Below are 22,405 nucleotides of genomic sequence, written 5' to 3'. Positions count from 1 at the left end.
GGGCCACTGCTCCTGGATGGGCAGGGGACCTCCTGGGAGCCGCACTGGACTGCTGGGGGCGACCTGGCCCGGGGCCCCTGAGGACACCGGGGCTCAGCACACAGCGGAGGGGCCGGGCCCGGGAGCGACCCCGGCCGGCCTGGGCGCATGCGCAGCGGCCTCCAGCCCGCAGGTGTGGGGTCCCCGTGGGGGCGCTGCGTCGGCTGCCCCAGCCCCTTCACCGCGCTCCCCCTGCGCCCACCTGGGCCCGCGCTCTGGGGCGGGGCCGCCGAGGACGGACAGGGACGGGGTGCGGGGGGGGGGGGGGGGGGGGCGGAGGTCCTGCGCAGGGGTGCGGCTGCCGAGGGGCGCGCCTGGGGCGTGGGCGGCCCGCGGGGTTCCCGGTGCCCGCCCTCCGCACCCCCGCCGGGGCGGCCGGGTCACCCCAGAGCCCAGAGGAGGGCGGGGAGGGGCGGGCGGGGCGGGCCCGGGCGCGTTTAAATCCCGGCCCCGGCGCCGCAGCCCAGCAGCGAGCCAGGGAGCGCCTGCCCGGAGCGCGCCGAGCGGGCAGGTGGGACTCGCAGGCCGGGCGTGGGGGGCGTGGGGGGCGTGGGGACGGGAGCCAACCCCAACCCCCTGCGAGCACGCGGCGCTGGGGCCGGGGAGGCGGGGACCCAGGGAGCCTGGGGGTCCAGGGAGGCTGAGGACCTGGGGAGGCTGGGGGCCTGGGGAGGTGGGGACCCGGGGAGGCTGGGGGCCTGGGGAGGTGGGGACCCCGGGAGGCTGGGGGCCTGGGGAGGTGGGGCCCCGGGGAGGCTGGGGGCCTGGGGAGGTGGGGACCTGGGGAGGCTGAGGACCCGGGCCGCCAGGGACCCAGGGAGGCTGGAGTCCGGGGAGGCAGAGACCTGGGGAGCCTGGGGGTCCAGGGAGGCTGAGGACCTGGGGAGGTGGGGACCCGGGGAGACTGGGGGCCTGGGAAGCCGGGGTCCAGTGGGGCGCACGTGGGGGCGGCCTGGAGCTGTGGGCTCAGCTGTTCCTGGCTCAGCGCTGACCCCCCTACGGCCCTGGTGGGTGGCGGTGCAAGTTGTGTGGGACACCAGGGCCGCGTGGGACACCAGGGCCACATGGGACACCAGGGCCGCGTGGGACACCAGGGCCACATGGGACACCAGGGCCGCGTGGGACACCAGGGCCACATGGGACACCAGGGCCGCGTGGTCCTCCGGGGCCCTTTGCTCTCCCGCCGCGGCTGGGGCTCTGGGCGGGCCCTGCAGCTCCACTTCTCTCCCGCCCCCACCTTGTAGGTGGGGCGGCGCCCACCGAGGTGGGTGGTGCCAGGTAATTAGGCTGACAAATTGAGGGGCGGCGTTGCTCCCCCAGGCACCGGTCACTATCCAGGGTGGGTGAGCACAGGAGCACCTGCCTGCACCTGTCCAGGCCCCAGGGAGGCAGGCCCGGGGCTCTCCCGCCCCACACCCCCCTCCGGCGCGGGTCTCTGCCCCATGGAGGTGGGTGGGCCCTTCCCGCAGTTGCTCACCACCTGGGCAGCAGGCAGGATTGAGGCCCCCTCTGCCGGGCATCCGCCGGCTTCCTAGCTCTGTCCTGCCCTGGCTCGGTGCCCGGCCAGCCTGCCCTCTGCCCGGCTCGCCGAGGCTGGAGAGGGGCTGCCCTGCAGGGCGCTGACAGATGGAGGCCCACACCCAGGAATGCGGACTCACCCTCCTCAGGAATTGCCTTCCCTCCCCCTGCTGCCTGGGGGCTGCAGAGCCGGGGCCACTCCAGGGAAGCCCTCCTCCCCTCCCGGTTCCACTTTCCTTTCTGGAAAATCTGCTCAGCCTCCCTTGTCCAGCCCCAAGGCTACTAGTCCCTTGAGTCACACACAATGCCCACATCTGCTGGTGGCCACCTCTCTAGGACGCCCATCTTTTGGCTCCTGTGACATTGGGCTTGCCTGCGTCTCCCACCCGTGAAACCCTCCCTCTCCCAGCCCCCAGGCCGTGGACAGTGGTCACCAGCCTTGTTCTGTCTCTCCCAAGGTCCCCACTCCCGGGATCATCTTCATGTCCCACCTGGGCAGAGTCCAGGGAGACTGTTCCAGGCTCAAGGTCACTGCCAGCCAGACGGGGGTGTGGCCCGGCTACCTGGGGCCCAGGACGCCTGGGACGCCCTGGCCTAGGCCCGCACTTCCTGCTCTCCCCCTCCCTCCCGCCACGAATCCCATTTGTGCAGAACACTGGAACCTCCTGTTCCCCGAGCTTATACTGGCTCTACTTCTCCTGTCGGGGCACTGCCCCCACCCCCACCCCCGCCACAGCCTGTCTGGCTCTGGGCCAGCTGCCCACGTCCAGGCCAAGGGCCACCCGACAGCCCTGCTCACGTGGCTGCTCCTGCCCCCGCCGGGGCCCAGCACCTTCCCTCCCGTGCTGGGTAGTGGGGTAGGGCTCTTCTCTCGCGACCCTGTCGCCCGCCAAGGGAAACACAAGTTCTTCTCACTGCCCCCAGCCCTGCTACCTGGCCTGACAGCCGGGCCTTGGGCGGGGCCAGGTGCTGCTGTGCGTGGTGCCCTTGGGCTCTCGGACCCTCTGAAGGCAGCCCTGGCACGAGGCACACGGTGTAAAGGAAACGTGTGAGTGTTTGGTGCAGGTGGGCAGTGAAACGTGTGTCCAGGTCGGGGGCCAGGAGCCGTGTCTGACGCTGGGGGTATTAGGGAGCGGCCAGGAGGGCCCTGTGGAAGGGGAGCTGGCCCATAATGCAGTCTCACCTCCTGTGGGAAGGAGGTCAGGGCAGTCGCGGCCGCCCCACCTGCCCCCAACGCACGTCTGCAGGGCTTGGCACTCGTCTGGGGTGTGAGCACACCCTCACCCCTGAAGTCCCCTCGGGTGGCAACACTTGTCTGTTAGCTGCCAGAACCCGTCACAGACCCCACCTCCTCCTGGGGGGCAGGTCACTCTTCTTCTGGCCTCTTGGTCTTGGACACAAGCAGTTACAGGGTCCTGGTGGCAGCCATGGCCTTCAGCTCAGTGGGACTATAGCTGTGTCCCCGGAAGGAGCCATCATCCTCTGGGACTGACCCCAGAGCTGCAGGGACAGGGACTGGGGTCAATGGGGGGGCGGGGCACATTGGCCTCTGTCGCTTGGTTCCTGGAGCCATGTGGTCCATCTACAGGGACAGGTGCATCATGTTTTAGGCAGATCCCGGGGATGGGGCCACCTGGGAGCTGGTGCTTCGGCTTGTCTGCAGCGCCCCTCTCTCGACAGCTCCCTGCCTGCCCCGCACTAGAGACCAGAGCCTCTTCACTGGTCACTGAGAAGGCCCAGGTGTCCACGTGGGCTTCAGATGCCCAGCTGGCCGCTCGCAGCCATTTGTGATCTTCTCCCAAACCCTGGTCACTGAGCAGCACCCCCACCCACTGCACCCTGTGCCTCGTACTATCCCACTACGGAAGCCGTGGGCCTGGGCACCCCAGGGCCCAGCTCCCGTGGCCAGCCAGGTGGCCGTGTGCCCCTCCAGAGCCCCGCTCTGTGTCTGCCTGGCCCTGGCGCCGGCCGCCTGTGCTTCTGAGCAGCATACGAGCTCCCGGGGTCTGGGAGGCTCAGGCCCCACATCCATGTGGGGATTTCAGCACCCCCAGAGGCTCACAGGAGGGCCCGAGGCCAGTCGAGGGACTGAGCCAGTGCAGCCCCAGGAAGGGCAAGGCAGTGGCGAGCAGAGCCTTGTCCCACGGCCTGTGTGGGGCACGGGCCGAGCTGGTTTGCCCAACGGGCCCCTGAGCAGCTGGCCAGCACCCACGGGCTGCGGGGTGTGGTTCTGCAGAAACTGGGTGTGGGTGGGGCGGGGCGCGGGCCGGGAGGGAGGCCACGGCTCCCTGGGTTGTCGAAACGATCACCATCACCTGGGCGGCTGAGAACCACAGAAACTCCTCTCACGTTGGAGGGGCCCGAGTCTGGAGCGGGTGCTTCCGCGCTGGGTGGCGGGCGGTCGTCGATGCCTCTGGGCTTCTAGCTGCAGACGCCCTTCACGGGCGGCCCCCTTCGTCTCTGCCTTCCTGTAGAGACCCCAGTCATGTCAGGGATTGGGGCCCTCCCTACCTGTGACTTCAACTCACACTTGCAAAGATCCTCTTTCCAAAGAAGGCTAGAGTGGTAGGTCCTGGAGGGTAGGACTGGGACGTATCTTTTGGGGAGACATGATTGAACCCCACAGGAAGGAGATGGGCGTGGGTGAAGCAGGTTGCTGTGCAGGTGTGATAGAGGATGGAGGTAAGGCACTCGTCACCGCTGCTCAGAGGATGGGGCACCCAGCGGTCTGCTGAGAGGGGACAGCCGTGAGGCTGCTGGGGCTTTGAGCCAGCTGACGGGGCCCAGCGCCTGGCCATTCCTGCGGCTCCTGCAAGACCAGCGCATAAGCACCGAGTCTTTGCTCTCTCTGGCCCCCGGGGCCAGGTGTGAGCACAGAGAGGCCATTGCCCACAGAGCACCGGGGTTGGGGTGCCAGGCCGAAGCAGGAAACCCTGAGCCATTCTGCTGGAGCCCAAGGGAGGTTTGGGAAGGAAGAGGCGACAGCACAGAGGGCCAGGGCAGGGGGTGGGGTGGGGTGGAGGAGGTGACTGGGAAGGGGAAGGGTACCAGTGTCCCTGAACCTAAGGGGTGGCAGGGTGGGGGAAGAGCTTTGGGGAGCACAGGGGCGGCCTGTGAGGCTGGAGGCTGTGAATTAGAGGTGGAGGCTGAGGGTGGGTAGGGCCACAGCCCAGGTGGCACAGGGCTGAGCCCGCCGGGAGCATGCAGGCCCCTGCAGGCCCCTCCAGGCCCAGGCCCACCGCAGGACCCTGGGAGGGAGGCTGGAGGATGGCCTCCAGGAGAGAACAGAGCCCACACCTCCTGGAGGCTCCTGGTTGGCCTGGGGTCCCTCACAGTTCTTCCTGGGACCCCAGGGGCCAGGCAGAGGACTCACTTGGATGGCGATCCCCATCCCCCAGGAGGCTGAGTCAGGGTTTGGGACTGACCCTCTGCCTGTTTCCCTCCTGCCTGCCCCGGCCATCCCACGGTCCCTAACAGCCTTTCTGCCCCTACAGGGAGCAGACACAGTGGACCTTGGGTGAGTGAATTCTGCACGACCTGCCGGACACGATGAACGGCCATGCCTCTCCTCCTCCTGACGCCCTGGCTGCCAGCAGCACTGCGCTGACCGGCCCCAAGACCATGAAGGCCATGGCGGGAACCAGCACCCCCTCCGGGCCCCGGCCCCAGGCAGCCCTGTCGGCCCAGTCCAAGAGCATCGCCGGGGTGTACGTGGAGGCCTCCAGCCAGGCCCAGAGTCTCTATGCCACCATGAAGCAGGGCCTCCTGTCCGAGGAGCTCGGGTTGGCTCTGCTGGAGGCCCAGGCGGCCACTGGGGGCCTTGTGGACCCTACACAGGGCCAGGTACTCTGTGTGTCCGAGGCGGTGCAGCAGGGCCTGGTTGGCCTGGAGCTGAAGGGAAAGCTGCTGGCTGCTGAGCGCGCGGTCACTGGGTACCCCGACCCCTACGGCGGCGGGAGGCTGTCCCTCTTCCAGGCCATTAGGAAGGAGGTGGTAGATAGAGCACGGGGCTGGAGCTGGCTGGAGGCCCAGCTGGCCACCGGGGGCCTGGCCGATCCCATCCGGGGAGTGCGAGTGGCCCCAGAGCTGGCGTGCCAGCAGGGCCTCCTGGACCAGGAGACGTGGCACATGCTGCTGGAATGCAAGCCCGGCTCCGGCGCCCCTGGCTTCCAGGACCCTAACACGCTGGAGTGGCTGTCCTACTGTGAGCTGCTGGGCAGGTGTGTGAGAGCCCCCGCCACAGGGCTGGCCCTGCTGCCCCTCAAGATCACTTTCCACACCCTGAGTGGGGCAGTGAGCTTGGCAGAGCTGCTGGAGGTGGGGATCCTCGATGAAGAGACTGCCCGGGGCCTTCAGGAGGGCAGGCTGGCCGTGCCAGACGTGAGCGCATGGGCCGACGTGAAGCGCTACCTGCAGGGCACCGGCGGCGTGGCAGGGGTCGTCCAGCTGCCTGCCGGCCACAAGAAGAGCATCTTCCAGGCCATCACCGAGCACCTGCTCCCGATGGGCACGGGGCTTCTGCTCCTGGAGGCTCAGGCCGCCACCTGCATGCTGGTGGACCCAGCCACCGGCCAGCGGCTAAGTGTGGATGAGGCGGTCAGGTCAGGCCTGCTCGGCCCAGAGCTCCACAGGAAGCTCCTGGTGGCAGAGCAGGCGGTGACGGGGTACCATGACCCCTTAAGCGGCACACAAGTCCCCCTCTTCCAGGCCATGAAGAAGGAGCTGGTGGACAGGCCCCTGGCGTTGCGGCTCCTGGATGCGCAGCTGGCCACAGGCGGGCTCGTGTGTCCAGCCCGCAGGCTCCGGCTGCCCCTGGAGGCTGCCCTGCGCCTCGGATGCCTGGACGAAGAGACTCAGCAGTGTCTGTCCCAGGCCGCTGGCTTCTCGGATCCCAGCACACAGGAGAGCCTTGGCTATGGGCAGCTGCTGGCCCGCTGCGTCACCGACCCAGAGACGGGGCTGGCCTTCCTTCCTCTCTCCCACGGGCCCCCTGGAGACGAGCCACAAGGATCCCCATTCATTGACCACAGCACCCGGCAGGCCTTAAGTGAGGCCACGGCCACCGTCTCCGTGGGCAAGTTCCAGGGCCGGCCCGTGTCACTCTGGGAGCTGCTCTTCTCTGGGCCCGTCCCCGCGGAGCAGAGGGCAGCACTGGCCCAGCAGTACAGGGACGGCGCCATCTCGGTGGAGGAAATGGCAGCAGTGCTGACGGCCGCCCTGGAGCGGGCTGCCACCGTGGCCAGGACCACCTTTGCTGGGCTGAGAGTGCCCGTGACACCAGATGAGCTGTTGAAAGCCGAGATCATTGAGCAGGATGTGTACGAGCGGCTGAAGCAAGGGCAAACCACAGCCCAGGAGGTGGGCAGGCTGGCCTCGGTCCAGAGGTACCTGCGGGGCACTGGCTGCATCGCCGGCGTGCTGGTGCCTGGCTCCCAGGAGCGGCTCAGTATCTACGAGGCTCGTGAGAAGGGGCTTCTCAGGCCGGGCACGGCCCTCATCCTCCTGGAGGCGCAGGCGGCCACGGGCTTCATCCTTAACCCAAAGGAAAACAAGAGCTCTTCCGTGGAGGCGGCCCTGAGGGCTGGCCTCATCGGGCCGGACGTGTTTGCAAAGCTGCTGTCGGCCGAGCGCGCCGTCACCGGCTACACCGACCCCTACACCGGCGAGCAGATCTCGCTCTTCCAGGCCATGCAGAAGGAGCTCATCGTGCGCGACCACGGCATCCGCCTGCTGGAGGCCCAGGTCGCCACGGGCGGCATCATCGACCCGGTGCACAGCCACCGGCTGCCCGTGGACGTGGCCTACCAGCGCGGCTACTTCGACGAGGAGATGAACCGCGTGCTGGCCGACCCGAGCGACGACACCAAGGGCTTTTTCGACCCCAACACGCACGAGAACCTCACGTACCTGCAGCTGCTGGAGCGCTGCGTGGAGGACCCCGACACGGGGCTCTACATGCTGCCCCTCGGGAGCGCGCAGACCCAGCTTGTGGACGGCGCCACCCGGCAGGCCTTCCAGAGCCTGCTGCTGTCGGTGAAGTACGGGCGGTTCCGGGGGCAGACGGTTTCTGCGTGGGAGCTGATCAACTCCGAGTGCTTCAGCGAGGACCAGAGGAGGCGGGTCCTGCAGGACTACCGGCGGCACAGGGTCTCCCTGGAGCAGGTGGCGCAGCTGCTGGAGAGAGAGATGGGGAGGGGGCTGGATGTCACGCTGCCCACACTGCGGGGCCGTGTCCCTGCCCACCGGCTCCTGGAGGCCCGTATCATTGACCAGGAGCTCCTGGACCGGGTGCTGGAGGGGGCGGTGAGCCCCGAGGCTGTCCTCCACATGGACCACGTCCAGAGGTACCTGCGTGGCTCCGGTGCCGTGGGCGGCGTGCTGCTGCGGCCCTCCGGCCGGCGGCTCAGCCTCTACGAGGCCATGAAGCAGAAGCTGCTGGGGCCAGGTGTGGCCCTAGCCCTGCTGGAGGCTCAAGCAGCCACCGGAGGCATCAGTGACCCCCAGAGTCTGGAGACCCTGTCAGTGGACGAGGCTGTGCGCAGGAGACTGGTGGGGCCAGAGCTGTACGGCAGGCTGAGGCAGGCTGAGGACGCCGTCACTGGGGTCCACGACCCCTTCTCAGGGAAGTCGGTATCCCTGTTCCAGGCCATGAAGAAGGGCCTGGTCCCCCTAGAGCAGGCTGCCCGCCTCCTGGATGCCCAGGTGGCCACGGGAGGGGTCATTGACCCCACAGGCCACTACCACCTCCCCCTGCCTGTGGCCACCCAGCGTGGCTACATCGACCAGGAGATGGAGATGGCCTTGTCCAGCTCCTCCGAGACCTTCCCCACACCAGATGGCCGGGGACACACCAGCTATGCCCGGCTTCTGGAGCAGTGTCTGAGGGACGAGGCTTCTGGCCTTTCCTTCCTGCCCCTGCCAGAAAATGCTCCTGCTGTCCCCACTGACGAGCAGGTCCAGGAGACCCTGCAGGGGGCTGAGGACGGCATGTCCCTCTGGGAGCTACTGGGCTCTTGCCACTTCACCGATGAGCAGCGCAAGAGCTTCTTGGAGGACTTGCGGGTGGGGAAGACCACCGTGCAGCAGCTTCACAGAGTGGTGCAGAAGCGGGTGCAGGAAGCAGAGCTCCTGGCACGGGCTCGTGTCACAGTGCCCGGCCCGAGGGGTGAGATTCCTGCCGTCTGGCTGCTGGATGCGGGCATCATCACCCAGGAGACCCTGACGGCCCTCGCTCAGGGCACACAGTCACCTGCCGAGGTCGCTGAGCAGCCCGCTGTGAAGCGGCACCTGTGGGGTACGGGCTGTGTAGCTGGCGTGCTGTTGCGGCCGTCAGGGATCAAGGTCAGCATCAGCCAGGCCGTGAGGGATGGCCTCTTGCCTGAGGGCCTGGGGCAAAGGCTGCTGGAGGCCCAAGTAGCATCTGGCTCCCTCGTCGACCCGCTGACCAACCAGAGACTGTCGGTGGAAGGTGCCGTCCAGGCCGGCCTGGTGGCCGGGGCACTGAGCGAGCAGCTCCGGCAAGCTGAGAAGGCCGTGGCCGGGTACACCGACCCCTACTCCGGAGGCTGCCTCGCCCTGTGGCAAGCCATGGAGAAGGGGCTGGTGCCCCGAGGTGAGGGCCTCCGCCTCCTACAGGTGCAGCTGGCCACAGGGGGCACGGTGGACCCTGGCCACGGGGTGCACCTGCCTGAGGCGGTGGCCTGCAGGCTTGGTCTGCTGGACGAGCAGGTGAGCCGGGCGCTGACCTCAACAGACGAGGACAGCAAGTTCTTCTTTGACCCCAGCACAAAGGACAAGGTGACATATAGCCAGCTCAAGGAGCGCTGTGTCCTGGATGCTGACACCGGCCTGTGGCTGCTGCCGCTCGCCCAGGACACGGTGCTGGAGGTGGATGAACATACACTGCTGGCTCTGAGGGCCATGAAGGTGCCCGTCAGCACCGGGAGGTTCAAGGGTCTCAGCGTGTCGCTGTGGGACCTGCTGCACTCCGAGTACGTCGGCTCCAACAAGCGGCGAGAGCTGGTGGCCCTCTGCCAGTCCGGGAGGGCCACAGCCCTGCGGCAGGTGGCAACGGCAGTCACCGCCCTGGTTGTGGCTTCAGAGACACAGCCCTCGCAGGCCACCTTCAGAGGACTCCGGAAGCTGGTGTCGGCCAGTGACTTGTTCAGGTCCCGGTTGATTGACAAGGAGACACTGGACGAGCTGAATCAGGGGAAAAAGACGGTGCAGGAGGTGACGGAGATGGGAAGCGTGAGGCGGTACCTGGAGGGAGGCAACTTCATCGCTGGGGTCCTCGTCCAGGGCACGAAGGAGAAGATGAGTATCTCTGAGGCCCTGAGGAGGCACATCCTGCGGCCCGGCACGGCCCTGGTGCTGCTCGAGGCGCAGGCGGCCACGGGCTTCCTCATCGACCCCGTGCGCAACCAGAGGCTCACCGTGGAGGAGGCGTTCGCCGCAGGGATGTTTGGCCAAGAAACCTACCGGAAGCTGCTGTCGGCCGAGCGCGCCGTCACCGGCTACACCGACCCCTACACCGGCGAGCAGATCTCGCTCTTCCAGGCCATGCAGAAGGAGCTCATCGTGCGCGACCACGGCATCCGCCTGCTGGAGGCCCAGATCGCCACGGGCGGCATCATCGACCCGGTGCACAGCCACCGGCTGCCCGTGGACGTGGCCTACCAGCGCGGCTACTTCGACGAGGAGATGAACCGCGTGCTGGCCGACCCGAGCGACGACACCAAGGGCTTCTTCGACCCCAACACGCACGAGAACCTCACGTACCTGCAGCTGCTGGAGCGCTGTGTGCTCGACCCCGACACGGGGCTCTACATGTTACAAATTGTAAAGAAGGGAGAAACCTACATTTATACTGATGAAGCCACAAGGCAAGTTCTGCAGTCCCGAACCACGGAAATGCACGTGGGGAGGTTTGCCCATCAGAAGATCTCCTTCTGGGACCTGCTGTCCTCTGAGTACTTCACCGAGGAGAGGAAACGAGAGCTCGTCCAGGAAGTCAGAGCCCAGAACGTTCCCCTGGAGCAGCTGTTAGAGATCATCACTGCTACCGTGGAAGAGACAGAGGAGCAGTACCGAGGCATGAAGGTTGAAGCCATTGGTGGAGAGGTGACAGCTGCAGAGTTGTTCAATTCTGGAATCATTGATAAAAGGACCTTGGATGCCCTGTCCAGGGAGAAGTCTGGGGCGCAGGATCTTAGCCGCATGGCGCACGTCAGGACCTATCTGGAAGGCCGTGGCTGCATCGCAGGGGTCACCGTACCCTTGACCCAGGAGGTGATGAGCTTGAACGACGCCAGCAGGAAGGGACTCATCCCCATGGGGTTTGCAGTTCAGATGCTGGAGGCCCAGGCAGCCACTGGCTTTGTGCTGGATCCCTGTGGCCAGAGGAAGCTCGCTGTGCGACAGGCCGTGGCTGAGGGCCTGGTGGGAGAGGAGTGGCAGGCACGGCTTCTGGAGGCAGAGAAGGCCGCCCGAGGCTACACGGACCCAGCCACAGGCCACACCCTCTCGCTGTTCCAGGCCATGCAGAGGAAGATGGTCAGAAGAGAAGACGCACTGAGACTGCTCGAAGTGCAGGTGGCCACAGGGGGTGTCATCGACCCACTGCACCACCACCGGCTCCCCCTGGACGAGGCCTACAGACGCGGCTGCCTGCACCAGGACACATACCCACTCGTTTCAGATCAGAGGCACATGAGAAAAAGGTTTGTGGATCCAAACAATCAAGAGAGGGTGACATACCAACAGCTACAGGAAAGGAGCCAGAAAGAAGCAGAGACGGGCTGGGCTCTGTTCATGGTAACTGGGGACACCCAGTGCTCCAACTATGACGATGAGGCCACGAGGAGGGCCCTGGAGGCAGAACAGGTGCAGGTCCAGGTGGGAAGGTACAAGGACCAGACGCTCTCAGTGTGGGAGATGCTGAACTCTGAATACGTGACCCACAAGAAGAAACTCGAGCTGTTGAGAGAATACAAAGAGCATGTGAACCGGGTCCTGGAAGAAGCAGGAAACGTCATTTTACAAATAATAGAGGAAGAAGAAAAAAGCAAGAAACAATTATGGTTCCCAGGAATCCGAAAGCAAATCACCGCTGTAGAGCTCTTCAAGGCAGCCATTGTCACCAAAGAGCTGCTGGACGACCTGGCCGAGGGCACCAAGACCCCGCAGGAGGTGACCGAGATGGACTCGGTCAAGCGCTACCTGCGCGGCACGAGCTGCATCGCGGGCGTGCTGGTGCCCGCCAAGGACGAGCCCGGGCGGCAGGAGAAGATGAGCGTCTACCAGGCCATGTGGAAGGGCGTCCTGCGGCCCGGCACGGCCCTGGTGCTGCTCGAGGCGCAGGCGGCCACGGGCTTCCTCATCGACCCCGTGCGCAACCAGAGGCTCACCGTGGAGGAGGCGGTGGCCGCGGGCCTGGTGGGCGGCGAGATCCAGGACAAGCTGCTGTCGGCCGAGCGCGCCGTCACCGGCTACACCGACCCCTACACCGGCGAGCAGATCTCGCTCTTCCAGGCCATGCAGAAGGAGCTCATCGTGCGCGACCACGGCATCCGCCTGCTGGAGGCCCAGGTCGCCACGGGCGGCATCATCGACCCGGTGCACAGCCACCGGCTGCCCGTGGACGTGGCCTACCAGCGCGGCTACTTCGACGAGGAGATGAACCGCGTGCTGGCCGACCCGAGCGACGACACCAAGGGCTTCTTCGACCCCAACACGCACGAGAACCTCACGTACGTGCAGCTGCTGCGCCGCTGCGTGCTCGACCCCGACACGGGGCTCTACATGCTGCAGCTGGCCGGCGGGGGCTCCGCGGTGCACCAGCTGAGCGAGGAGCTGCGCGGCGCCCTGCGTGACGCCCGCGTGGCGCCGGGCCCGGGCGTCGCCCAGGGCCAGAGCGTCTCGGTCTGGGAGCTCCTCTTCTACCGGGAGGTGCCCGAGGGCGAGCGGCAGGACCTCCTGCGCAGGTACCGGGCGGGCTCGCTGACCGCGCACGAGGTGGGCGCCGCCCTCACGGCGCTGCTGGCCCGTGGCGACCCCGCGAGCCCGGGCGCGCGCCCCCCGGACCCCCGAGGGGCCCTGCGTGCCGCCACCATGGAGGTCAAGCTGGGCCGCCTGCGGGGGCCGGCGGTGCCCGTGTGGGACGTGCTGGCGTCCAGCTACGTGAGCGGCGCCACGCGGGAGCAGCTGCTGGCCGGGTTCGGCTCGGGCGCGCTGGGCTTGGCCGCGCTCACCCGCAGGCTGACCACCATCATCGAGGAGGTGGAGGCGGCCGGCGGGCCCGAGCGCGCCCCGGGCGACGCCGCCGGCGTCCAGCAGGAGCCGCGGCCGGCGGGGCCCGGCGGCGGCGACGGCGGCAGGGGCGCGGGACCCTCCCCCGGCGAGGCGGCGCCCACCGAGCCCGCCGGCGGCCCCCAGGAGCAGGCCCTGCGTGCCGCCACCATGGAGGTGCAGGCCGGGCCGTGGCGCGGGCAGCGGCCCTCCGTGTGGGACGTCCTCTTCTCCTCCTACCTGAGCCGGGCCCGGCGGGACGAGCTCCTGGCCCAGCACGCGGCCGGCGCCCTGGCGCTGCCGGGCCTGGTGGCCGTCCTCACCCGGGCGGTGGAGGAGGCGGAGGAGCGGCTGAGCAAGGTGACCTTCCGCGGCCTGCGGCGCCAGGTGTCGGCCTCCGAGCTGCGCTCGTCCGGGATCCTGGGCCCCGAGACCCTGCGCGACCTGGCCGAGGGCACCAAGACCCCGCAGGAGGTGACCGAGATGGACTCGGTCAAGCGCTACCTGCGCGGCACGAGCTGCATCGCGGGCGTGCTGGTGCCCGCCAAGGACGAGCCCGGGCGGCAGGAGAAGATGAGCGTCTACCAGGCCATGTGGAAGGGCGTCCTGCGGCCCGGCACGGCCCTGGTGCTGCTCGAGGCGCAGGCGGCCACGGGCTTCCTCATCGACCCCGTGCGCAACCAGAGGCTCACCGTGGAGGAGGCGGTGGCCGCGGGCCTGGTGGGCGGCGAGATCCAGGACAAGCTGCTGTCGGCCGAGCGCGCCGTCACCGGCTACACCGACCCCTACACCGGCGAGCAGATCTCGCTCTTCCAGGCCATGCAGAAGGAGCTCATCGTGCGCGACCACGGCATCCGCCTGCTGGAGGCCCAGGTCGCCACGGGCGGCATCATCGACCCGGTGCACAGCCACCGGCTGCCCGTGGACGTGGCCTACGAGCGCGGCTACTTCGACGAGGAGATGAACCGCGTGCTGGCCGACCCGAGCGACGACACCAAGGGCTTCTTCGACCCCAACACGCACGAGAACCTCACGTACGTGCAGCTGCTGCGCCGCTGCGTGCTCGACCCCGACACGGGGCTCTACATGCTGCAGCTGGCCGGCGGGGGCTCCGCGGTGCACCAGCTGAGCGAGGAGCTGCGCGGCGCCCTGCGTGACGCCCGCGTGGCGCCGGGCCCGGGCGTCGCCCAGGGCCAGAGCGTCTCGGTCTGGGAGCTCCTCTTCTACCGGGAGGTGCCCGAGGGCGAGCGGCAGGACCTCCTGCGCAGGTACCGGGCGGGCTCGCTGACCGCGCACGAGGTGGGCGCCGCCCTCACGGCGCTGCTGGCCCGTGGCGACCCCGCGAGCCCGGGCGCGCGCCCCCCGGACCCCCGAGGGGCCCTGCGTGCCGCCACCATGGAGGTCAAGCTGGGCCGCCTGCGGGGGCCGGCGGTGCCCGTGTGGGACGTGCTGGCGTCCAGCTACGTGAGCGGCGCCACGCGGGAGCAGCTGCTGGCCGGGTTCGGCTCGGGCGCGCTGGGCTTGGCCGCGCTCACCCGCAGGCTGACCACCATCATCGAGGAGGTGGAGGCGGCCGGCGGGCCCGAGCGCGCCCCGGGCGACGCCGCCGGCGTCCAGCAGGAGCCGCGGCCGGCGGGGCCCGGCGGCGGCGACGGCGGCAGGGGCGCGGGACCCTCCCCCGGCGAGGCGGCGCCCACCGAGCCCGCCGGCGGCCCCCAGGAGCAGGCCCTGCGTGCCGCCACCATGGAGGTGCAGGCCGGGCCGTGGCGCGGGCAGCGGCCCTCCGTGTGGGACGTCCTCTTCTCCTCCTACCTGAGCCGGGCCCGGCGGGACGAGCTCCTGGCCCAGCACGCGGCCGGCGCCCTGGCGCTGCCGGGCCTGGTGGCCGTCCTCACCCGGGCGGTGGAGGAGGCGGAGGAGCGGCTGAGCAAGGTGACCTTCCGCGGCCTGCGGCGCCAGGTGTCGGCCTCCGAGCTGCGCTCGTCCGGGATCCTGGGCCCCGAGACCCTGCGCGACCTGGCCGAGGGCACCAAGACCCCGCAGGAGGTGACCGAGATGGACTCGGTCAAGCGCTACCTGCGCGGCACGAGCTGCATCGCGGGCGTGCTGGTGCCCGCCAAGGACGAGCCCGGGCGGCAGGAGAAGATGAGCGTCTACCAGGCCATGTGGAAGGGCGTCCTGCGGCCCGGCACGGCCCTGGTGCTGCTCGAGGCGCAGGCGGCCACGGGCTTCCTCATCGACCCCGTGCGCAACCAGAGGCTCACCGTGGAGGAGGCGGTGGCCGCGGGCCTGGTGGGCGGCGAGATCCAGGACAAGCTGCTGTCGGCCGAGCGCGCCGTCACCGGCTACACCGACCCCTACACCGGCGAGCAGATCTCGCTCTTCCAGGCCATGCAGAAGGAGCTCATCGTGCGCGACCACGGCATCCGCCTGCTGGAGGCCCAGGTCGCCACGGGCGGCATCATCGACCCGGTGCACAGCCACCGGCTGCCCGTGGACGTGGCCTACCAGCGCGGCTACTTCGACGAGGAGATGAACCGCGTGCTGGCCGACCCGAGCGACGACACCAAGGGCTTCTTCGACCCCAACACGCACGAGAACCTCACGTACGTGCAGCTGCTGCGCCGCTGCGTGCTCGACCCCGACACGGGGCTCTACATGCTGCAGCTGGCCGGCGGGGGCTCCGCGGTGCACCAGCTGAGCGAGGAGCTGCGCGGCGCCCTGCGTGACGCCCGCGTGGCGCCGGGCCCGGGCGTCGCCCAGGGCCAGAGCGTCTCGGTCTGGGAGCTCCTCTTCTACCGGGAGGTGCCCGAGGGCGAGCGGCAGGACCTCCTGCGCAGGTACCGGGCGGGCTCGCTGACCGCGCACGAGGTGGGCGCCGCCCTCACGGCGCTGCTGGCCCGTGGCGACCCCGCGAGCCCGGGCGCGCGCCCCCCGGACCCCCGAGGGGCCCTGCGTGCCGCCACCATGGAGGTCAAGCTGGGCCGCCTGCGGGGGCCGGCGGTGCCCGTGTGGGACGTGCTGGCGTCCAGCTACGTGAGCGGCGCCACGCGGGAGCAGCTGCTGGCCGGGTTCGGCTCGGGCGCGCTGGGCTTGGCCGCGCTCACCCGCAGGCTGACCACCATCATCGAGGAGGTGGAGGCGGCCGGCGGGCCCGAGCGCGCCCCGGGCGACGCCGCCGGCGTCCAGCAGGAGCCGCGGCCGGCGGGGCCCGGCGGCGGCGACGGCGGCAGGGGCGCGGGACCCTCCCCCGGCGAGGCGGCGCCCACCGAGCCCGCCGGCGGCCCCCAGGAGCAGGCCCTGCGTGCCGCCACCATGGAGGTGCAGGCCGGGCCGTGGCGCGGGCAGCGGCCCTCCGTGTGGGACGTCCTCTTCTCCTCCTACCTGAGCCGGGCCCGGCGGGACGAGCTCCTGGCCCAGCACGCGGCCGGCGCCCTGGCGCTGCCGGGCCTGGTGGCCGTCCTCACCCGGGCGGTGGAGGAGGCGGAGGAGCGGCTGAGCAAGGTGACCTTCCGCGGCCTGCGGCGCCAGGTGTCGGCCTCCGAGCTGCGCTCGTCCGGGATCCTGGGCCCCGAGACCCTGCGCGACCTGGCCCAGGGCACCAAGACCCCGCAGGAGGTGACCGAGATGGACTCGGTCAAGCGCTACCTGCGCGGCACGAGCTGCATCGCGGGCGTGCTGGTGCCCGCCAAGGACGAGCCCGGGCGGCAGGAGAAGATGAGCGTCTACCAGGCCATGTGGAAGGGCGTCCTGCGGCCCGGCACGGCCCTGGTGCTGCTCGAGGCGCAGGCGGCCACGGGCTTCCTCATCGACCCCGTGCGCAACCAGAGGCTCACCGTGGAGGAGGCGGTGGCCGCGGGCCTGGTGGGCGGCGAGATCCAGGACAAGCTGCTGTCGGCCGAGCGCGCCGTCACCGGCTACACCGACCCCTACACCGGCGAGCAGATCTCGCTCTTCCAGGCCATGCAGAAGGAGCTCATCGTGCGCGACCACGGCATCCGCCTGCTGGAGGCCCAGGTCGCCACGGGCGGCATCATCGACCCGGTGCACAGCCACCGGCTGCCCGTGGACGTGGCCTACCAGCGCGGCTACTTCGACGAGGAGATGAACCGCGTGCTGGCCGACCCGAGCGACGACACCAAGGGCTTCTTCGACCCCAACACGCACGAGAACCTCACGTACGTGCAGCTGCTGCGCCGCTGCGTGCTCGACCCCGACACGGGGCTCTACATGCTGCAGCTGGCCGGCGGGGGCTCCGCGGTGCACCAGCTGAGCGAGGAGCTGCGCGGCGCCCTGCGTGACGCCCGCGTGGCGCCGGGCCCGGGCGTCGCCCAGGGCCAGAGCGTCTCGGTCTGGGAGCTCCTCTTCTACCGGGAGGTGCCCGAGGGCGAGCGGCAGGACCTCCTGCGCAGGTACCGGGCGGGCTCGCTGACCGCGCACGAGGTGGGCGCCGCCCTCACGGCGCTGCTGGCCCGTGGCGACCCCGCGAGCCCGGGCGCGCGCCCCCCGGACCCCCGAGGGGCCCTGCGTGCCGCCACCATGGAGGTCAAGCTGGGCCGCCTGCGGGGGCCGGCGGTGCCCGTGTGGGACGTGCTGGCGTCCAGCTACGTGAGCGGCGCCACGCGGGAGCAGCTGCTGGCCGGGTTCGGCTCGGGCGCGCTGGGCTTGGCCGCGCTCACCCGCAGGCTGACCACCATCATCGAGGAGGTGGAGGCGGCCGGCGGGCCCGAGCGCGCCCCGGGCGACGCCGCCGGCGTCCAGCAGGAGCCGCGGCCGGCGGGGCCCGGCGGCGGCGACGGCGGCAGGGGCGCGGGACCCTCCCCCGGCGAGGCGGCGCCCACCGAGCCCGCCGGCGGCCCCCAGGAGCAGGCCCTGCGTGCCGCCACCATGGAGGTGCAGGCCGGGCCGTGGCGCGGGCAGCGGCCCTCCGTGTGGGACGTCCTCTTCTCCTCCTACCTGAGCCGGGCCCGGCGGGACGAGCTCCTGGCCCAGCACGCGGCCGGCGCCCTGGCGCTGCCGGGCCTGGTGGCCGTCCTCACCCGGGCGGTGGAGGAGGCGGAGGAGCGGCTGAGCAAGGTGACCTTCCGCGGCCTGCGGCGCCAGGTGTCGGCCTCCGAGCTGCGCTCGTCCGGGATCCTGGGCCCCGAGACCCTGCGCGACCTGGCCCAGGGCACCAAGACCCCGCAGGAGGTGACCGAGATGGACTCGGTCAAGCGCTACCTGCGCGGCACGAGCTGCATCGCGGGCGTGCTGGTGCCCGCCAAGGACGAGCCCGGGCGGCAGGAGAAGATGAGCGTCTACCAGGCCATGTGGAAGGGCGTCCTGCGGCCCGGCACGGCCCTGGTGCTGCTCGAGGCGCAGGCGGCCACGGGCTTCCTCATCGACCCCGTGCGCAACCAGAGGCTCACCGTGGAGGAGGCGGTGGCCGCGGGCCTGGTGGGCGGCGAGATCCAGGACAAGCTGCTGTCGGCCGAGCGCGCCGTCACCGGCTACACCGACCCCTACACCGGCGAGCAGATCTCGCTCTTCCAGGCCATGCAGAAGGAGCTCATCGTGCGCGACCACGGCATCCGCCTGCTGGAGGCCCAGGTCGCCACGGGCGGCATCATCGACCCGGTGCACAGCCACCGGCTGCCCGTGGACGTGGCCTACCAGCGCGGCTACTTCGACGAGGAGATGAACCGCGTGCTGGCCGACCCGAGCGACGACACCAAGGGCTTCTTCGACCCCAACACGCACGAGAACCTCACGTACGTGCAGCTGCTGCGCCGCTGCGTGCTCGACCCCGACACGGGGCTCTACATGCTGCAGCTGGCCGGCGGGGGCTCCGCGGTGCACCAGCTGAGCGAGGAGCTGCGCGGCGCCCTGCGTGACGCCCGCGTGGCGCCGGGCCCGGGCGTCGCCCAGGGCCAGAGCGTCTCGGTCTGGGAGCTCCTCTTCTACCGGGAGGTGCCCGAGGGCGAGCGGCAGGACCTCCTGCGCAGGTACCGGGCGGGCTCGCTGACCGCGCACGAGGTGGGCGCCGCCCTCACGGCGCTGCTGGCCCGTGGCGACCCCGCGAGCCCGGGCGCGCGCCCCCCGGACCCCCGAGGGGCCCTGCGTGCCGCCACCATGGAGGTCAAGCTGGGCCGCCTGCGGGGGCCGGCGGTGCCCGTGTGGGACGTGCTGGCGTCCAGCTACGTGAGCGGCGCCACGCGGGAGCAGCTGCTGGCCGGGTTCGGCTCGGGCGCGCTGGGCTTGGCCGCGCTCACCCGCAGGCTGACCACCATCATCGAGGAGGTGGAGGCGGCCGGCGGGCCCGAGCGCGCCCCGGGCGACGCCGCCGGCGTCCAGCAGGAGCCGCGGCCGGCGGGGCCCGGCGGCGGCGACGGCGGCAGGGGCGCGGGACCCTCCCCCGGCGAGGCGGCGCCCACCGAGCCCGCCGGCGGCCCCCAGGAGCAGGCCCTGCGTGCCGCCACCATGGAGGTGCAGGCCGGGCCGTGGCGCGGGCAGCGGCCCTCCGTGTGGGACGTCCTCTTCTCCTCCTACCTGAGCCGGGCCCGGCGGGACGAGCTCCTGGCCCAGCACGCGGCCGGCGCCCTGGCGCTGCCGGGCCTGGTGGCCGTCCTCACCCGGGCGGTGGAGGAGGCGGAGGAGCGGCTGAGCAAGGTGACCTTCCGCGGCCTGCGGCGCCAGGTGTCGGCCTCCGAGCTGCGCTCGTCCGGGATCCTGGGCCCCGAGACCCTGCGCGACCTGGCCCAGGGCACCAAGACCCCGCAGGAGGTGACCGAGATGGACTCGGTCAAGCGCTACCTGCGCGGCACGAGCTGCATCGCGGGCGTGCTGGTGCCCGCCAAGGACGAGCCCGGGCGGCAGGAGAAGATGAGCGTCTACCAGGCCATGTGGAAGGGCGTCCTGCGGCCCGGCACGGCCCTGGTGCTGCTCGAGGCGCAGGCGGCCACGGGCTTCCTCATCGACCCCGTGCGCAACCAGAGGCTCACCGTGGAGGAGGCGGTGGCCGCGGGCCTGGTGGGCGGCGAGATCCAGGACAAGCTGCTGTCGGCCGAGCGCGCCGTCACCGGCTACACCGACCCCTACACCGGCGAGCAGATCTCGCTCTTCCAGGCCATGCAGAAGGAGCTCATCGTGCGCGACCACGGCATCCGCCTGCTGGAGGCCCAGGTCGCCACGGGCGGCATCATCGACCCGGTGCACAGCCACCGGCTGCCCGTGGACGTGGCCTACCAGCGCGGCTACTTCGACGAGGAGATGAACCGCGTGCTGGCCGACCCGAGCGACGACACCAAGGGCTTCTTCGACCCCAACACGCACGAGAACCTCACGTACGTGCAGCTGCTGCGCCGCTGCGTGCTCGACCCCGACACGGGGCTCTACATGCTGCAGCTGGCCGGCGGGGGCTCCGCGGTGCACCAGCTGAGCGAGGAGCTGCGCGGCGCCCTGCGTGACGCCCGCGTGGCGCCGGGCCCGGGCGTCGCCCAGGGCCAGAGCGTCTCGGTCTGGGAGCTCCTCTTCTACCGGGAGGTGCCCGAGGGCGAGCGGCAGGACCTCCTGCGCAGGTACCGGGCGGGCTCGCTGACCGCGCACGAGGTGGGCGCCGCCCTCACGGCGCTGCTGGCCCGTGGCGACCCCGCGAGCCCGGGCGCGCGCCCCCCGGACCCCCGAGGGGCCCTGCGTGCCGCCACCATGGAGGTCAAGCTGGGCCGCCTGCGGGGGCCGGCGGTGCCCGTGTGGGACGTGCTGGCGTCCAGCTACGTGAGCGGCGCCACGCGGGAGCAGCTGCTGGCCGGGTTCGGCTCGGGCGCGCTGGGCTTGGCCGCGCTCACCCGCAGGCTGACCACCATCATCGAGGAGGTGGAGGCGGCCGGCGGGCCCGAGCGCGCCCCGGGCGACGCCGCCGGCGTCCAGCAGGAGCCGCGGCCGGCGGGGCCCGGCGGCGGCGACGGCGGCAGGGGCGCGGGACCCTCCCCCGGCGAGGCGGCGCCCACCGAGCCCGCCGGCGGCCCCCAGGAGCAGGCCCTGCGTGCCGCCACCATGGAGGTGCAGGCCGGGCCGTGGCGCGGGCAGCGGCCCTCCGTGTGGGACGTCCTCTTCTCCTCCTACCTGAGCCGGGCCCGGCGGGACGAGCTCCTGGCCCAGCACGCGGCCGGCGCCCTGGCGCTGCCGGGCCTGGTGGCCGTCCTCACCCGGGCGGTGGAGGAGGCGGAGGAGCGGCTGAGCAAGGTGACCTTCCGCGGCCTGCGGCGCCAGGTGTCGGCCTCCGAGCTGCGCTCGTCCGGGATCCTGGGCCCCGAGACCCTGCGCGACCTGGCCCAGGGCACCAAGACCCCGCAGGAGGTGACCGAGATGGACTCGGTCAAGCGCTACCTGCGCGGCACGAGCTGCATCGCGGGCGTGCTGGTGCCCGCCAAGGACGAGCCCGGGCGGCAGGAGAAGATGAGCGTCTACCAGGCCATGTGGAAGGGCGTCCTGCGGCCCGGCACGGCCCTGGTGCTGCTCGAGGCGCAGGCGGCCACGGGCTTCCTCATCGACCCCGTGCGCAACCAGAGGCTCACCGTGGAGGAGGCGGTGGCCGCGGGCCTGGTGGGCGGCGAGATCCAGGACAAGCTGCTGTCGGCCGAGCGCGCCGTCACCGGCTACACCGACCCCTACACCGGCGAGCAGATCTCGCTCTTCCAGGCCATGCAGAAGGAGCTCATCGTGCGCGACCACGGCATCCGCCTGCTGGAGGCCCAGGTCGCCACGGGCGGCATCATCGACCCGGTGCACAGCCACCGGCTGCCCGTGGACGTGGCCTACCAGCGCGGCTACTTCGACGAGGAGATGAACCGCGTGCTGGCCGACCCGAGCGACGACACCAAGGGCTTCTTCGACCCCAACACGCACGAGAACCTCACCTATATGCAGCTTCTCCAGAGAGCTACTCTGGACTCTGAGACTGGTCTGTTATTTCTTTCTCTCGCTTGAGTAGATTCACCCTTTTTGTGAATTGTGTGGGTATGTGTTTAAACGCATTACGGTGTTTCTTCCATCTTGAGAAATTCCAATTTTTTGTTGTTGTTTTCTGCACCTTGTATTTTACACATCTCGTGATAATACGTTTTCATTTTCCCTCCAGTTTCTGCACCTTCCCAGTTTTGTGGAAACAGAATTATATGTTTCTTTTTATTGTTTGTGTTTATGTCTCCTGGAATCTTTTTAGTTTTTTGTGCTTTTGTATCTCAGCCGTGCAATTTTGTTACCTTTTCTATCAACATGTTGTACTGTGCAGCTGCGTGGCTCAGCGGTTTAGCGCCCCCTTTGGCCCTTGTTGTGATCCTGGAGTCCAGGGATCTAGTCCCCTGTTGGGTTCCCTACAGGGAGCCTGCTTCTCTCCGTTCCTGTGTGTCTTACACTCTCTCTGTGTCTCATGAATAAATTAATAAGATCTTTAAAAGCAAAACATGTTGCGTTTAAATTTTAGGTGTCTTTTTCTTGTTTTTTTCTTTTTTTTTTTTTTTGGCATATGACAATGAAGTGTATACAATCACGTTTTATATTCCTCTTTTCATTAAATGTTTTT

At 69.6% G+C, this 22,405-nt stretch overlaps 1 protein-coding gene across 1 annotated transcript; it reads left to right on the top strand.

Moving 5' to 3' along the window:
* Window positions 1–485: 485 nt before the first annotated feature.
* Window positions 486–22,285, top strand: EPPK1 (epiplakin 1). The gene is made up of 2 exons (XM_072745757.1): window positions 486–550; window positions 5,052–22,285. Exon 2 carries the CDS (start codon window positions 5,107–5,109, stop codon window positions 21,808–21,810), a length of 16,704 nt encoding a protein of 5,567 aa, XP_072601858.1. The 5' UTR covers window positions 486–550; window positions 5,052–5,106; the 3' UTR covers window positions 21,811–22,285.
* Window positions 22,286–22,405: the final 120 nt, after the last annotated feature.

The sequence above is a fragment of the Vulpes vulpes genome, unplaced genomic scaffold (genome assembly GCF_048418805.1).
Source record: "Vulpes vulpes isolate BD-2025 unplaced genomic scaffold, VulVul3 u000000671, whole genome shotgun sequence".
Lineage (NCBI taxonomy): Eukaryota > Metazoa > Chordata > Mammalia > Carnivora > Canidae > Vulpes > Vulpes vulpes.
The sequence above is the reverse complement of the archived record's forward strand: the minus strand, read 5'-3'. Positions and strand labels throughout refer to the sequence as shown.

Bases quoted from the DNA above. Each gene is read 5' to 3' on its own strand.
- EPPK1 (XM_072745757.1), top strand. From the start codon at position 5,107: ATGAACGGCCATGCCTCTCCTCCTCCTGACGCCCTGGCTGCCAGCAGC.